At 36.3% G+C, this 16,942-nt stretch overlaps 1 protein-coding gene across 1 annotated transcript in view; it reads right to left on the reverse strand.

Moving 5' to 3' along the window:
• Positions 1 to 16,059, reverse strand: part of LOC310715619 (B-cell receptor CD22-like) — a 99,375-nt gene extending 83,316 nt beyond the window's left edge. The window contains exons 1-9 of the mRNA XM_083522132.1: positions 15,697 to 16,059; positions 10,673 to 10,755; positions 8,437 to 8,775; positions 7,106 to 7,354; positions 5,641 to 5,721; positions 4,952 to 5,200; positions 3,510 to 3,590; positions 2,821 to 3,069; positions 1,598 to 1,846 (exon numbers count right to left, since the gene is read on the reverse strand). Coding sequence (XP_083378258.1) covers positions 1,598 to 1,846; positions 2,821 to 3,069; positions 3,510 to 3,590; positions 4,952 to 5,200; positions 5,641 to 5,721; positions 7,106 to 7,354; positions 8,437 to 8,775; positions 10,673 to 10,730 — 1,555 coding nt within the window. The 5' untranslated portion in view covers positions 10,731 to 10,755; positions 15,697 to 16,059. The remainder of the gene's footprint in view (positions 1 to 1,597; positions 1,847 to 2,820; positions 3,070 to 3,509; positions 3,591 to 4,951; positions 5,201 to 5,640; positions 5,722 to 7,105; positions 7,355 to 8,436; positions 8,776 to 10,672; positions 10,756 to 15,696) is intronic.
• Positions 16,060 to 16,942: the final 883 nt, after the last annotated feature.

Raw genomic sequence — 16,942 nt, forward strand, 5'->3', positions numbered from 1 at the left:
GGTGGGTTTGCATCACTGCTGCAGCTCAGAGTCACTGAACTTCCCTCCACAGTCTCATCAGAGGGACTGATAGACACTGAGACATTCTTTGGGGGATCTGGACAATGTCATGTTAAGAAATTAGAAAGTTCATGGCCTTAAAATTCTTTCTTTATTTTTTTATTTTTTTTTTTATTTTGAGATTTTCTTATCAAAACCTGAATCCATTTGTTTAACCAGTATTTTTAGCAACTGTTAGAATCAATAATCTTCATCTTCTTCTTCTTCTTCTTCTTCTTCTTTCGGCTGCTCCCATTAGGGGTCTCCACAGCGGATCATCCGTCTCCATACCCCCCTGTCCTCTACATCTGCCTCTTTCACACCAACTTCCTGCATGTCTTTCTTTACCACATCCATAAACCTCCTCCTTGGTTTTCCTCTTTTCCTCCTTCCTGGTGTCTCCATCCTCAGCATTCTCCTACTGATATACCCCATGTCCCTCCTCTGCACATGTCCAAACCATCTCAATCACACCTTCCTCACCTTGTCTCCAAAACGTCCTACATGCGCCGTCCCTCTAATAAACTCATTTCTAATCCTGTCCATCGTCGTCACTCCTAATAAACATCTCACATTTTTTAATCATTATTATATTAAAGCAATTCATACAGATTTAAGTTTTACTAGTTCCATTGTGGGCAAACACTACCATATGTTTATTTTTTTTTTTCTGAGACATGGAAAGACAGCTGACTGCAGCTTTTTAAACTGTTGCTGTAGATTCAGGCGGCTTACAGACAAGCATGAGTGGCTCATGTCATTGTAACTGATATGTGAGACAGAGAATATCTGAGAATGCCTCCATTCCTGAGAGCACTCTTTAACAAATCTGCATCATAAAGTGGATTGGCACTTTACCTTCTTGTGAACTTGTGAAATAAACATGATCATTTTTCCAAGATTACAATAAGTATCCAATCAAACCGACATCAATATAAATCTACATGTAGAACACAGTGTGTTGACAGGAAGAAAATGTGTGGAGGGTGGAGTTTGAATGGAGGGCGGAGCCAGGAGATGTAAGTGGTAATTGTGTAATCAGCCCTTGCACATCACATGCTTGTCACACGTCACTAATTATACACACCTGTTTCTCTTTGCCAGATTTAACAGGAAAATAAACCAGGATAAACATTTCAGGATTTATTGATCAACTGTACCCATTACATTTTGAAGGCAACAGCATTTCAACTGTTCCTTAATTGTACTTTAGGATTAGGAGCCATAGGTGAAAGTCCAGCATAATTCTCAATCTATCATCTTGGACCTCAGGCTACTGTGCCCCAACCCAATACACCCATACCCTCAGGAGGGTTACACTTAGTATCCACTGTGGTTGCTTATGCTGTTGGTTTTCATAGTTTTGGGTTTTAATTTGCACTTAATAAAATAATCTGAACTTTCAGACACTTTCCCAGTGTGCAGTTTGTCACTGAATTACAGCAGTACCTCCATTCCTTCTTCTATGCTTCATTTTTTTTTTACACTATTGCTTTATATAGTTTTTTATATTACGTTATACAATAGACTGCATAAGAAAAAAAAAAAAAAACCTCACATCTGACACTGAGGTTATGAGCAGGAGATGGGAGATGTTCAGATCCTCTTACAGCACAGTTATAACTGCCTGCATCCTCACTGCTGACCCTCTGCAGGTGGAGTTCGTTGCTCTTGAAGGTGTTTGTGGTTAAATCTTGCCCGTTTTTGGACCAGATGAATGTTGGATCAGTCAGACTGAAGGAGGTTTTGCAGGTCAGAGTGATTGATTCTCCCTCTGTCACTTCTGCAGGAGCGATCACCCGGAGATCTAAGACAATTAGAGAAGGATTACAATTTTAAAGTTGTAATGAATCCAATAAAGCATTTACTTTAAAACTGTAATCCTTCAATTTTTTTCTAGCTAATAATTTTTTTTTATTAATTTTAATATAGTTTTACAACTCTGGAAGTTATTATTATTATTATTATTATTATTATTATTATTATTATTATTATTATTATTATTATTATTTTTTTTTTTTTTTTTTTTTTTTACCAAACTCTGACTGATCGTATTCATCAGAGAAAACACTTTGTTCTTTATTTTATTTTCTAGACAATGGTTAATCAAGTACATGTTTGAGATTTGTATTATCTTCTGCTGCTTGTGTAACCTCAGGCAGCGTAACACAATCAGAAGAAAGCACTATTTTCCCACTTCTGCACACATGAGCTCACAGACACTGATGATTGTTTAGTATTTTTGTAATAGATATGGAAAACAGTGTGTGCCCACTTTCTAGTTTTGCGTTATACATAGAGTTATTAGCTGCTGCTCTACAGTAAAACAACAGTAAAATCAATGTGTGTAAGCAGTGTGTGAACTGTAGACAGAAACTGTACAGGAACCAGTCTCAGATATCTAAACCCCAAGCTCTAATTCAGGCAGACCACCACCTTCTGCCCCCAACTCCTCATCCACTACAGGATATTTGGAATTAGGAATATATGAGGAATGCTAAAAAAAAATGTGGGTCTAATGAAAGGTCTGGTACATCAAATAATCAAAAACAATAACAATAGTGGGCTTAGAGGCAAATACATGAAACCCTCATCATGTCATCTGGTTTTCTCTGTGTTTTTATTACCCAATCAAACGTAATAATTTGTTCTGTCATTTAAATCCATCACCTTCTCCCAAATGTTCCTTTTTTCTACTCAATTTGTTATTAAACTAATATTTTTTTCTTCATTAAATGTTGTTATACAATAAACCTAAAAGAATAAATGAATAAAACTCACATCTGACACTGAGGTATTGAGCAGGAGATGGGAGATGTTCAGATCCTCTTACAGCACAGTTATAACTGCCTGCATCCTCACTGCTGACCCTCTGCAGGTGGAGTTCGTTGCTCTTGAAGGTGTTTGTGGTTAAATCTTGCCCGTTTTTGGACCAGATGAATGTTTGATCAGTCAGACTGAAGGAGGTTTTGCAGGTCAGAATGACTGGTTCTCCCTCTGTCACTTCTGCAGGAGCGATCACCCGGAGATCTAAGACAATTAGAGAAGGATTACAATTTTAAAGTTGTAATGAATCCAATAAAGCATTTACTTTTAAAACTCTAATCCTTCAAATGTTTTTTTTTTTTTTTTTTTTCTAGCTAATAATTTTCTTTTTAATTTTAATATACTTTTACAACTCTGGAGTGTTTTTATTTTTTTTTTTACCAACCCCTAACTGATCGTATCCATCAGAGAAAACACTTTGTTCTTTATTTTATTTTCTGGACAATGGTTAATCAAGTACATGTTTGAGATTTGTATTAACCTAGTACAATTCCTTTAACAATAAAAAAAATGCCAACCAATGACATTTCCAGAAAACGAATAAAAACACAATACTAATGTAATGTCCATGAATTATAGTTCCTGTAAGAGGAGCTTTCCATCAGGATTCATTGCAGATCCTGTAATAAATGATTCATCATCACTGCTGCAGGTCAGAGTCACTGAACTGCCCTCCACAATCTCTGCAGAGGGACTGGCAGACACCGAGACCTTCTTTATAGGAGCTAAAGAGAAGACAAATGTATTTATTTGTCACATTTATATTACAACATAGTGAAATTGTTTCTTCACCCAGGGGGTTAAGGGTCTTGCTCATACAGGGGCTTGAGCCCTCAACCTTCTGATCAGTAACCCCGAGCCTTAACTGTTCAACTACCACTTCCCCATTATTATTATTATTATTATTATTATTATTATTATTATTATTATTATTTTGTTGTTGTTGTTGTTTGTGACATCATGCAAGCTACAACAAACTGCATGTATATATTTATGTTTTGTTCTTCAATTTGCTTTTATTTTTCCGAGCAAATCTCCCAGATCAGATAAATATTATTATAAACTACACATCTCAACTTCTACATCAACAAAGTAGAAGCAAAATCATTTCCTGTTCATAAATATTTTGGGACAACAATTGATTAGAATTAAGAAAAAAATAATTATTCAAAAAACAACAATGTTACCAGTGAATACGACTTTCATCAGAACAGATATTAAATTCAGAAGCAATTATATTAGTTTCCTAAATTTGATCTATTCCCACTTCAACTCATTCCAATTCCGAAGGTTTCATTGAAGAAACAAGTCGCACAAAGAACCTGTTTCATCTCTCAACAACAAAATTCACACACAGCCATTCTGATATTCATGTACATTTTGTGGACACTAACATGTTCATTTCTGAGGCATGGGGAGACTGACTGCCTTTTTTCCAAACTTCTGCTGCTTGTGTAACCTCAGGCAGCGTAACACAATCAGAAGAAAGCACTATTTTCCCACTTCTGCACACATGAGCTCACAGACACTGATGATTGTTTAGTATTTTTGTAATAGATATGGAAAACAGTGTGTGCCCACTTTCTAGTTGTGCGTTATACATAGAGTTATTAGCTGCTGCTCTACAGTAAAACAACAGTAAAATCAATGTGTGTAAGCAGTGTGTGAACTGTAGACAGAAACTGTACAGGAACCAGTCTCAGATATCTAAACCCCAAGCTCTAATTCAGGCAGACCACCACCTTCTGCCCCCAACTCCTCATCCACTACAGGATATTTGGAATTAGGAATATATGAGGAATGCTAAAAAAAAATGTGTGTCTAATGAAAGGTCTGGTACATCAAATAATCAAAAACAATAACAATAGTGGGTTTAGAGGCAAATACATGAAACCCTCATCATGTCATCTGGTTTTCTCTGTGTTTTTATTACCCAATCAAACGTAATAATTTGTTCTGTCATTTAAATCCATCACCTTCTCCCAAATGTTCCTTTTTTCTACTCACTTTGTTATTAAACTAATATTTTTTTTTCATTAAATGTTGTTATACAATGAACCTAAAAGAATAAATGAATAAAACTCACATCTGACACTGAGGTATTGAGCAGGAGATGGGAGATGTTCAGATCCTCTTACAGCACAGTTATAACTGCCTGCATCCTCACTGCTGACCCTCTGCAGGTGGAGTTCGTTGCTCTTGAAGGTGTTTGTGGTTAAATCTTGCCCGTTTTTGGACCAGATGAATGTTTGATCAGTCAGACTGAAGGAGGTTTTGCAGGTCAGAATGACTGATTCTCCCTCTGTCACTTCTGCAGGAGCGATCACCCGGAGATCTAAGACAATTAGAGAAGGATTACAATTTTAAAGTTGTAATGAATCCAATAAAGCATTTACTTTTAAAACTCTAATCCTTCAAATGTTTTTTTTTTTTTTTTTTTTTCTAGCTAATAATTTTCTTTTTAATTTTAATATACTTTTACAACTCTGGAGTGTTTTTATTTTTTTTTTACCAACCCCTAACGGATCGTATCCATCAGAGAAAACACTTTGTTCTTTATTTTATTTTCTGGACAATGGTTAATCAAGTACATGTTTGAGATTTGTATTAACCTAGTACAATTCCTTTAACAATAAAAAAAATGCCAACCAATGACATTTCCAGAAAACGAATAAAAACACAATACTAATGTAATGTCCATGAATTATAGTTCCTGTAAGAGGAGCTTTCCATCAGGATTCATTGCAGATCCTGTAATAAATGATTCATCATCACTGCTGCAGGTCAGAGTCACTGAACTGCCCTCCACAATCTCTGCAGAGGGACTGGCAGACACCGAGACCTTCTTTATAGGAGCTAAAGAGAAGACAAATGTATTTATTTGTCACATTTATATTACAACATAGTGAAATTGTTTCTTCACCCAGGGGGTTAAGGGTCTTGCTCATACAGGGGCTTGAGCCCTCAACCTTCTGATCAGTAACCCCGAGCCTTAACTGTTCAACTACCACTTCCCCATTATTATTATTATTATTATTATTATTATTATTAATATTATTATTATTATTATTATTATTTTGTTGTTGTTGTTGTTTGTGACATCATGCAAGCTACAACAAACTGCATGTATATATTTATGTTTTGTTCTTCAATTTGCTTTTATTTTTCCGAGCAAATCTCCCAGATCAGATAAATATTATTATAAACTACACATCTCAACTTCTACATCAACAAAGTAGAAGCAAAATCATTTCCTGTTCATAAATATTTTGGGACAACAATTGATTAGAATTAAGAAAAAAATAATTATTCAAAAAACAACAATGTTACCAGTGAATACGACTTTCATCAGAACAGATATTAAATTCAGAAGCAATTATATTAGTTTCCTAAATTTGATCTATTCCCACTTCAACTCATTCCAATTCCGAAGGTTTCATTGAAGAAACAAGTCGCACAAAGAACCTGTTTCATCTCTCAACAACAAAATTCACACACAGCCATTCTGATATTCATGTACATTTTGTGGACACTAACATGTTCATTTCTGAGGCATGGGGAGACTGACTGCCTTTTTTCCAAACTTCTGCTGCTTGTGTAACCTCAGGCAGCGTAACACAATCAGAAGAAAGCACTATTTTCCCACTTCTGCACACATGAGCTCACAGACACTGATGATTGTTTAGTATTTTTGTAATAGATATGGAAAACAGTGTGTGCCCACTTTCTAGTTTTGCGTTATACATAGAGTTATTAGCTGCTGCTCTACAGTAAAACAACAGTAAAATCAATGTGTGTAAGCAGTGTGTGAACTGTAGACAGAAACTGTACAGGAACCAGTCTCAGATATCTAAACCCCAAGCTCTAATTCAGGCAGACCACCACCTTCTGCCCCCAACTCCTCATCCACTACAGGATATTTGGAATTAGGAATATATGAGGAATGCTAAAAAAAAATGTGTGTCTAATGAAAGGTCTGGTACATCAAATAATCAAAAACAATAACAATAGTGGGTTTAGAGGCAAATACATGAAACCCTCATCATGTCATCTGGTTTTCTCTGTGTTTTTATTACCCAATCAAACGTAATAATTTGTTCTGTCATTTAAATCCATCACCTTCTCCCAAATGTTCCTTTTTTCTACTTACTTTTTTACTCACATGACTTTTCAATAGTTTTTCCTTCATTAAATGTTAAGTTATGAATAGACCTAAAAGAAGAAGGTAAATAAAACTCACATCTGACACTGAGGTATTGAGCAGGAGATGGGAGATGTTCAGATCCTCTTACAGCACAGTTATAACTGCCTGCATCCTCACTGCTGACCCTCTGCAGGTGGAGTTCGTTGCTCTTGAAGGTGTTTGTGGTTAAATCATGTGTGTTTTTGTACCAGATGAATGTTGGATCAGTCAGACTGCAGGTGGTTTTACAGGTCAGAATGACTGATTCTCCCTCTGTCACTTCTGCAGGAGCGATCAGCTGAAGATCTTATACAATGAGAGAAACATTAAATTTGAAAAGTTCTTCTGAACACAGTAAAGCATCTTCTTTTATAACTCTGCTCTCTCAAAGTGTTTTAGTATCCAATGAAGTTATTATCAGTTTTAAAAACTTTATATCATTAAGCAGTGAATGTTTCAGAAACACTTATTAATCAGGTACAAACCTCTGAAACCTCTTTCAGAAAAAAATGATTCATTTCAACATTTCAAACCAAACGCTATTTACTGTCATTTAGGAAATGATACCACAAACATCCTCTATAAATGAGACTGTTAAACGTGTAAGATTTAAAGGTGAAGGACGACATGCAGACACACCTAGAAATACCACCAGCCTTGATTTGCGTAAAAAAAACAACAACAAGAAAAACAGATGAGAATCAGCAGCAAGGATTTCTTCAGACTATGGGCACAAACGATTAACTCCAGGAGCATAGACACACAGGGAGGAGCCATTAACCAAAGAACAATTTATTAAGAAACTATAAGGCATGCATGAAATTTACAGAAGAACATGCACTGAAATGCAGCAGCAACTAAGAACCATCTTATTTACATATTTTCACTGATTGCATCAGAAACTCAAAGTTATGCGAAGACCTTCTGGATGAAACCCATTAGTCAAAATATTATTCATAATATACAAGAATATTTATTAGATAAAGATAATGATTTCAATTTCCTACAGTCTTTTGAAAGAGATCTTTCCGGAATTCAGATATAAACTCAGCTGATTGTCCTATTTTGCTAAACGAAACGTTTTGTTGATTGAATCTAGAACTAAAATAGAAACTGTCTGATATGAAGCGCAAACACTGTTACAAATAAATAAAAAAAAAAACTCAATCAGTTTCTGTAAAGATGCTCTGCAAAGGTCTTCATCCTTAAAAGCTTTTTGCACATTTTTTACATTCCAATCTTAGAAAGTTTGTGGAATTTTTGGTTTGACATGTTTTCTAAATGCAGTGAAAATTATTATTTATATGCACACAATTTATATACAACTGAGAGAGTGACCCAGATATTTTGAAGCCACTGTATATAGAAACTAAGATGATTTTATTTACCTGTAACTCTGAGTGTAATTTCAGGATGACCCTGATATCCTCCTCCAGATGTTATGAATCTGAAGGTGAACTTGTGTTCATCTGATTTCTTCACATCACTCAGTCTGAGGGAGAAGTGATTCTGTTTATCTCCTAAATACTCCACTCTGCCTGAGTAACCTGATTCATTACGCAGATCAATCAGTTCTACACCCGTAGCTGGGTTTATTAACCAAAACCTGTTTATCACTGTAACACGTGTTGGATGTGTGTAAGTGGCCTCCATAACCACTGTAGATCCTTTTACAGCACAGAGATGATGTTTGCTGTATTCCACACTCCATTCAGACTCAAGAGCTCCTGAAACATGACACATGAAAGAGGTGATTAGAGATCATTATCCTGAGCCCCATAAAACACTGAGTTATTTTACAGCTTCTCTTCTCTCCTCTGGAACTCCGGGGCAGAAAAATACAAACTATTCTTTACTAATGGAAGGAAACTGTGCAGGATTGAGACACAGGGGTGTGTTCTGGATTCAGAGCTTTTTTTGTTATTATTTACATTATCATCCGTTATTCCCGTGTCACTGACAGACCACAGTATTATATCCTGGTGTTCAGGTTTTGGTAAACATATAAAATATTTCTGCAGTTATTTCATTAACTGAGATTATTTATAAAAAAGTTTATAACTATTTACTTACTCATGATTGTGTCTTATGCACATTTATCTTGTGGAATTCTGACTCAGAGAGGATCAGTGTTAAATCCATGGAATGCCATTTAGGACCAATATGAAGTACAAAAATGATGATACAGTAATTAGATATGAATATTATCCCGTTTTGAATGCATGTTGTTGTTTTTATTCTTCTCAGATCACTGATGGACACATACTTTACCCAAGTCCTATTTTATCTTCTGCCTAATAACGAGTGTGCAATATAAAAAATGTTGCAGTAAGAAATATCATAATTACATCTAAGAGCCTTTTTGCAGGAAAATTAGTGATACTGAAGACTATTATTAGATTTACTTTGATCTTTATTCATTTCTCATTATTATACCACCATGTAAAAGTGGGGACATGGTCGAGTGCTGGTTTTGGATTGGGGGATGGAGACGGAGGAATTAAGTGCTCAGGATCGCACACCTACACTATATTGCCAAAAGTATTGGGACACCTGATCTTTCCTGCTATATGTGGTTCTTTTCCAAACTGTTACCACAAATCTGGAGGCACTTAATAGTACAGGGTGATTTAACTTGTAAACCCAAAACTGTTCCAGCATGGCGATGCCCCTGTGCACAAAGTGAGCTCCTTGAAGATCTGGATTTCATGCTTTGGAGAGGAAGATCTTGTTGCTATAAAGCTCTGATCTCAGTTCTACTGAACACCTTTGGGATGAATGTGAACGCTGACTGCACCCCAGGTCTCCTCACCTACATCACTACCTGCCTTTCATAACACACTTGTGGCTGATGAACACAAATGTCCATAACCACACTCCAAAATCTAGTGGAACATCTTCCCAGAAGAGTGGAGGGAATTAGAAGAGTGAATTGGGATTAATGTGGAATGCGATGCTCAAAAATCACATACCGCACTTATGAGCAGGTGACCCAATACTTCTTGAAATATAGTGTATAGAAAAAGAGATTCAAGAGCCTTGAGAGAGAAAGAGAAATAAAGAGAGAAGAAAACACAGACGTCTATGTGTGCATTTGCAAGCGTTCCGTAATATAAAGGTTATTTCATAGACTATAGATATTTTGGTTACGTGAACCATTTTCCCATTTTCGCTTCCCACTAACTCTCTGCTCGTTATTAAGATTTTTTTATTCGAAAGTTTTTCTGGCTTTAATGTTATATCCTGTTATATTTGAAAAGTTGATATAATTGAAATCCCTGATTATTGTAAGGTATAAAAGGGAGCAGGTGAAGAAAAAGCCCAGAAAATCCATGTAAATCAACAGTCTAAACAAAATGTGAGAAATTTATTAAAAATAATGACATAACATTTTATTTTAAGTCTCCAAATCTGAAAACAGCAGTGTGAGAATTTCCCCTAAAATGTTTAAAATCGATATAATTGGCATTTTTTCTTAACTTCTTCTTCTTTCGGCTTCTCCCATTAGGGGTCGCCACAGCGGATCATCTAAACATCAAGTCTAAACAGTAATTAATTAATTTATTTATTTACTGTACCCAGTGTGGGGTATAATGAGTGTGATAATGTGAACGTGTGACTCACCGGTAATCACAAGAAGAAAGATCAGACAAAGTAGAGAAGCCATTTTAAAGGACATCATTCTTCTATAAGGAATCTATAGGTAACTAAAAACAAATAAATAAATTAATAAAATTACACCAAGAACAAAACCCTTATACGAGCAACTGCAGGTGAACTGACATTCCTTTAAACAAAACTTCTTTGTGGTTTATATTTTTTGTTATTTTGTGTTTGATTTACTTTGATTAACAATTACAACATAAATTGTAACTGTAAACACAAATGTTCTCAAATTGCTATAAGAAATAAAAACACAGAGATATGTGAATATATTAATTACAGAAATCAATAAAAATAATCAAATTTAACGAATCTGAGAGGCAAAAAGCATCTGCTTAGCTATCATATAGTAATAAGCATATGGATAGAATTATTTTGAAAAATTACATATCAAGATACAAGCAATGGGTCTAACATTGGTTGAAACCATGCAGAAGTATATTTCTATGTACATATAGTATAAAGGGGTATAAATGTAGGAACACAAAAGCCATCACAATCATTAAGAAGTTCCAGTCAACTGTAAATGTTTGTTATGAATCAGCCTGGAAGAGGCTTCCTCTTTGGTGGCTTTTGACCCATTACAGGCAATTCAAAACTCAGCTTGAATTCGAGAATCCATGGATCCCTTACATTTTGATTGATTTTGATGGTAGAGCATTTTACAGAATGTTCCTTAGATCTTCTCCAATCAGTGACAAAATCTCACAAATGTTTACAAGAAGACACTGTAGGGTGCCATAGACACCAAAGCCAGAAGAAGAGGCAGAAAAAAAGGTAGATTGTTATTATTTCTAAGTAGATCTGTAACCATAACGATGGTAATGTAAATATTCATCTTTGTTCACACTGAGACTCTATAACAGACTATATAACAATATATATATATATATATATATATATATATACAGTGAGGAAAATAAGTATTTGAACACCCTGCTATTTTGCAAGTTCCCCCACTTAGAAATCATGGAGGGGTCTGAAATTGTCATCGTAGGTGCATGTCCACTGTGAGAGACATAATCTAAAAAAAAAAATCCAGAAATCACAATGTATGATTTTTTAACTATTTATTTGTATGATACAGCTGCAAATAAGTATTTGAACACCTGGGAAAGTCAATGTTAATATTTGGTACAGTAGCCTTTATTTGCAATTACAGAGGTCAAACTTTTCCTGTAGTTTTTCACCAGGATTGCACACACTGCAGGAGGGATTTTGGCCCACTCCTCCACACAGATCTTCTCTAGATCAGTCAGGTTTCTGGCCTGTCGCTGAAAAACACGGCGTTTGAGCTCCCTCCAAAGATTCTCTATTGGGTTTAGGTCTGGAGACTGGCTAGGCCACGCCAGAACCTTGATATGCTTCTTACAGAGCCACTCCTTGGTTATCCTGGCTGTGTGCTTCGGGTCATTGTCATGTTGGAAGACCCAGCCTCGACCCATTTTCAATGCTCTAACTGAGGGAAGGAGGTTGTTCCCCAAAATCTCGCAATACATGGCCCCGGTCATCCTCTCCTTAATACAGTGCAGTCGCCCTGTCCCATGTGCAGAAAAACACCCCCAAAGCATGATGCTACCACCACCATGCTTCACAGTAGGGATGGTGTTCTTGGGATGGTACTCATCATTCTTCTTGCTCCAAACACGTGTAGTGGCATTATGACCCAAAAGTTCTATTTTGGTCTCATCTGACCACATGACTTTCTCCCATGACTCCTCTGGATCATCCAAATGGTCATTGGCAAACTTAAGACGTGCCTGGACATGTCCTGGTTTAAGCAGGGGAACCTTCCGTGCCATGCATGATTTCAAACCATGACGTCTTAGTGTATTACCAACAGTAACCTTGGAAACGGTGGTCCCAGCTCTTTTCAGGTCATTGACCAGCTCCTCCCGTGTAGTTCTGGGCTGATTTCTCACTTTCCTTAGGATCATTGAGACCCCACGAGGTGAGATCTTGCATGGAGCCCCAGTCCAAGGGAGACTGACAGTCATGTTTAGCTTCTTCCATTTTCTAATGATTGCTCCAACAGTGGACCTTTTTTCACCAAGCTGCTTGGCAATTTCCCCGTAGCCCTTTCCAGCCTTGTGGAGGTGTACAATTTTGTCTCTAGTGTCTTTGGACAGCTCTTTGGTCTTGGCCATGTTAGTAGTTGGATTCTTACTGATTGTATGGGGTGTACAGGTGTCTTTATGCAGCAAACGACCTCAAACAGGTGCATATAATTTAGAATAATAAATGTAGTGGAGGTGGACATTTTAAAGGCAGACTAACAGGTCTTTGAGGGTCAGAATTCTAGTTGATAGACCGGTGTTCAAATACTTATTTGCAGCTGTATCATACAAATAAATAGTTTAAAAATCATACATTGTGATTTCTGGATTTTTTTTTTTAGATTATGTCTCTCACAGTGGACATGCACCTACGATGACAATTTCAGACCCCTCCATGATTTTTAAGTGGGAGAACTTGCAAAATAGCAGGGTGTTCAAATACTTATTTTCCTCACTGTATATATATATATATATATATATATATATATATATATATATATATATATATATATATATATATATATATATATATATATATATTTTATTATTATTATTATTATTATTATTTATTTATTTATTTATTTTATTTTTTTTTTTACCAAAAATCAATTGAAAAATGCTGAAAGATTAAAGCTCAACTTTAGCTCAGGTCTAATGGTCATGTCACTCTGTATAATCACATGGTAAGACTGTCACTGATTGGCTGTGCTAAACTATGGTGCTGAACTTGTTATTGTTAGTTAGTTAGTTATGGTTTCACATAATGTATACTGGGTGGTTTTCTTTTGCTGACTGCTGCCGAATTTTGCAGGTAATTCAACATTAAAGGTAATTCAAAACAATCTACTTGAAAACAACGTGGATGCCAAAAGCAAAGCATTAATGTCTGTCATGGTTTATCCCTGCCTAAAGTACACACATGTAGCCATAAACTAATCAAGTTTTTGAATCCATTGATGTGAAATAAAAAAGCCATGAGTTAATGTTACGGTAAGTTCACTGAGTTCACTGAATGTAGTCTAAATAAAACTTTCTTTTGGCTTCTCCCATTAGGGGTCACCACAGCGGATCATCCGTATTCATAAACTGCATGTTCGATTTGGCATGTTTTTACGCTGGATGCCTTTCCGACCGCAAGCCTCCACATTTATTCAGGCTTGGGACCGGCACTAAGAGTGCACTGGCTTGTGCAACCCTAATGGCTGGGGCTGGTTCCCTGACTGGGAATCAAACCTGGGCCGCAGCGGGAGTGCCGCATCCTAACCACTAGACCACCAGGGAACCCTTGAATGTAGTCTAAAAAAAAAATATATATATATACACACACCAGTTGTGGGACGTCAGAGCCAGCAAGGCCTTCTCTGCTGGCCTAAACACTATCAAAAGCACTGACCTACATTTTCACCTTATTTTTTTATATTTGTTTCATGAAAATTTATTAATTTATTCCCATCAGTTTATTCTTTTCATTTCGTAGTGTTCCTCTCGGCCGCACTGCTTCCAGTACGTGTATGTGGATGTTATATTTTTTGTCCAATCAGATTTCAGCCTCTATGTGCTGTCATGTCAATCTAATCTGCCCAGGGCCTTCAAAATCAGTACTGCTGGACTTTTTACCATAGTCTCCATAAGAATTAGGTTTTTTTTTTAAACAATCTGATTTCAAATTCTTCTCAGCGAATTAGCGTCAGAATAGTGTCAGCATTTTTCCGTACTCTGATTGGTTGGTCAGAGGGAAACCGTTACAGCCAAGTTCAACTGGCAAAACACGTCTGTAGCTCTGCATACATTAACACATCTGAGTTAGCCTTTTTCATGCCTACGGAGGGAGAAAAATTTATTTGGTCTCAAACATATTTAAAAATCCATTTTAAAGATAAGCTAGACATCATGAGGAGGTCATCCAACTCTGAATCTAGCTAGCTTGTCTCAGCCTGGGAAAGGGTTTGGTTCACCACTTCCAGACCAGTGAATACGAGCAGTACCACTGGATTACAGCCTCTGAGGAGCGCTGCACATTATGAGTCTGCATCTCTGGTGAGTACGTTGTATTTTATGAAATTTTGTATGTTTTTGACATGTTATTAGACAAATATTGATTCTGAACATGTTGTTATATTGCGTTTTGTATTGTATTGATGGTTTCTATAATTGTGACGTGATAGTGGTGGTATTAAGCATATATATAAAGCAGTTTTATTACTTGTGCATGAAGTTATGCAAATATTAGCGCATGGACTAGTAGCACAAATGGCTGTTATTGTTTATAATTGCTCAAGAAATATCAGCATTTTATCCCAGCAAAACTGATTCAACTCATCAGGCAATAACCAAAGCAGCCATGAGGAAAATACAAAACGTAGTATGAAGTAACGGTATCAGTATGAGACAATAAGGCCAATCGCGATATCTCCATGATACCTGGAGAAACCTGAAGGTCCTATACATAGTATATGTCTTAGTATAAAAACAGCCAGCGATACGGCAGAATAAACTATTAAGAATATAAACATAAAGCCTTTCAGTATTTAGTTCATTATTTAAGACTGAAGTTCTGAATGTCTACTCACGCCTCATGTGCACCACCACAATAAAGAACAGAGTGATAGAAAGGGTTTTCCTCTCACATGCTGTCTTTTGGATGTTGGTTGGTCCTACATTTGACTTTATTTTACTAACAACACCACAATATCTGAAATATACCTTATCACAATATTGATAGCTCGATACACAGTACACAGAAACACATATATCCATTATTCCCAGCACACAGAGGCGATCAGTAAAAGTGCTAAAGTTAGCAATTAATGCAAATGCACTGGGAAAAAACAATACCATTTGAACATATCTATGTTCTGGAAATGTAACAATTAGACTAAAGAGTACATTTGGAAAAACCATTAGTAAGAACATTTTTTTTTTTCTTACCGTGTCTTCTTGACTTTCATGGTCAGCAGAAAGACTGAGAATAAAATAAAGTGCAAGAGAAAGAGTGTGTGGGTGAGAGGTGTTGCCGTTTCACATAAATGCAACATAGTGTTTCCTCTTTTAATTGGCGCTGAAGTTGTCACTCTTTCTGAATTTGAGAAAATCCTCCCATGAAGACGACTTCTCACACTCGGAATAGTAAACGGTTCGCAGTGTGTAGCACATCAGCAGCACCATCAGCACTGAAGCAGAACATTTCAGAGCTGCTTTCTGGCTTGTCTGTGATGAAGTCATTTGCATTTTCCTTTAGAAAAGCAGCTGCCCTGCAGCTTCATGCTCGAGTGATCTCATAAGCATAAGCATAAAAAAAAAAAGATAAAGAAAAGAAAAGTCACCGCAACAGACTTTTCATCATTTCCTTCTTTTGCAATGCAAAGATATATTTGTGGTAATGTTGCCTTGGTGATGAAGTCGGCTGTGAAATTATATTGGCTTTAATAGTCAAAGTACAAAGCTGATGAACAGACTGAATGTATGTACCCTCTCTAAGACCCTTTAGCACTAAACAACTAGCACATAACCCATTATAAAGCTAACATGCTGGTTAATGTTTCCATTAGCATGATGCTAATATGCTCAGCTCAACTTTAACCATCTGAAAGGTTCATTAGCATGATTTAGCCTTCAGATTAATAGCAGTGTCCTGTTGCCTTTGTTAATGTAGTAAATTGTGTCTGTCCAGAGAAAGCATGTCTGTCCTCTGTGGCCATGTTTAGGATTTAAACTAGTGCTGAAGTATGTGATATAAAAGTTTAATCAACTCATCGGTCCACTGAGTCTGATCACGTCAATAATGCTTAATTAGCTTCATTAACTGGTGTACTTATTGTATTGTATTGTATTGTATTTTATATTTATTACTATAACTGTAATACAAAAGCAAAGTGATTGTAAGGCATCGTTACAAAAAAAGCTTTTACTGCAACCATTTTCACACATTAAAAAGCGAAGCTTGGTGTGTCAGCATTAATGGAAACACCGTGTATGCAGTATTTCTTTTTTTTTTTCTACAACCCGCTCAGTGAACATGTGTGAAGAGAAAAAGAGGGGGTTTAGATGAACTGAGGAAGTGAAACCCACAGCACGGTCAGCTTCAATCCAACAGCAGCAAATTCACACGTTCCAAAAATTCAGTTTTACTTTATATAAAGAGGTATAACACACTGCAGAATAGAAATATATATCA

The sequence above is a fragment of the Silurus aristotelis genome, assembly GCF_946808225.1.
Source record: "Silurus aristotelis genome assembly, chromosome: 20".
NCBI lineage: Eukaryota > Metazoa > Chordata > Actinopteri > Siluriformes > Siluridae > Silurus > Silurus aristotelis.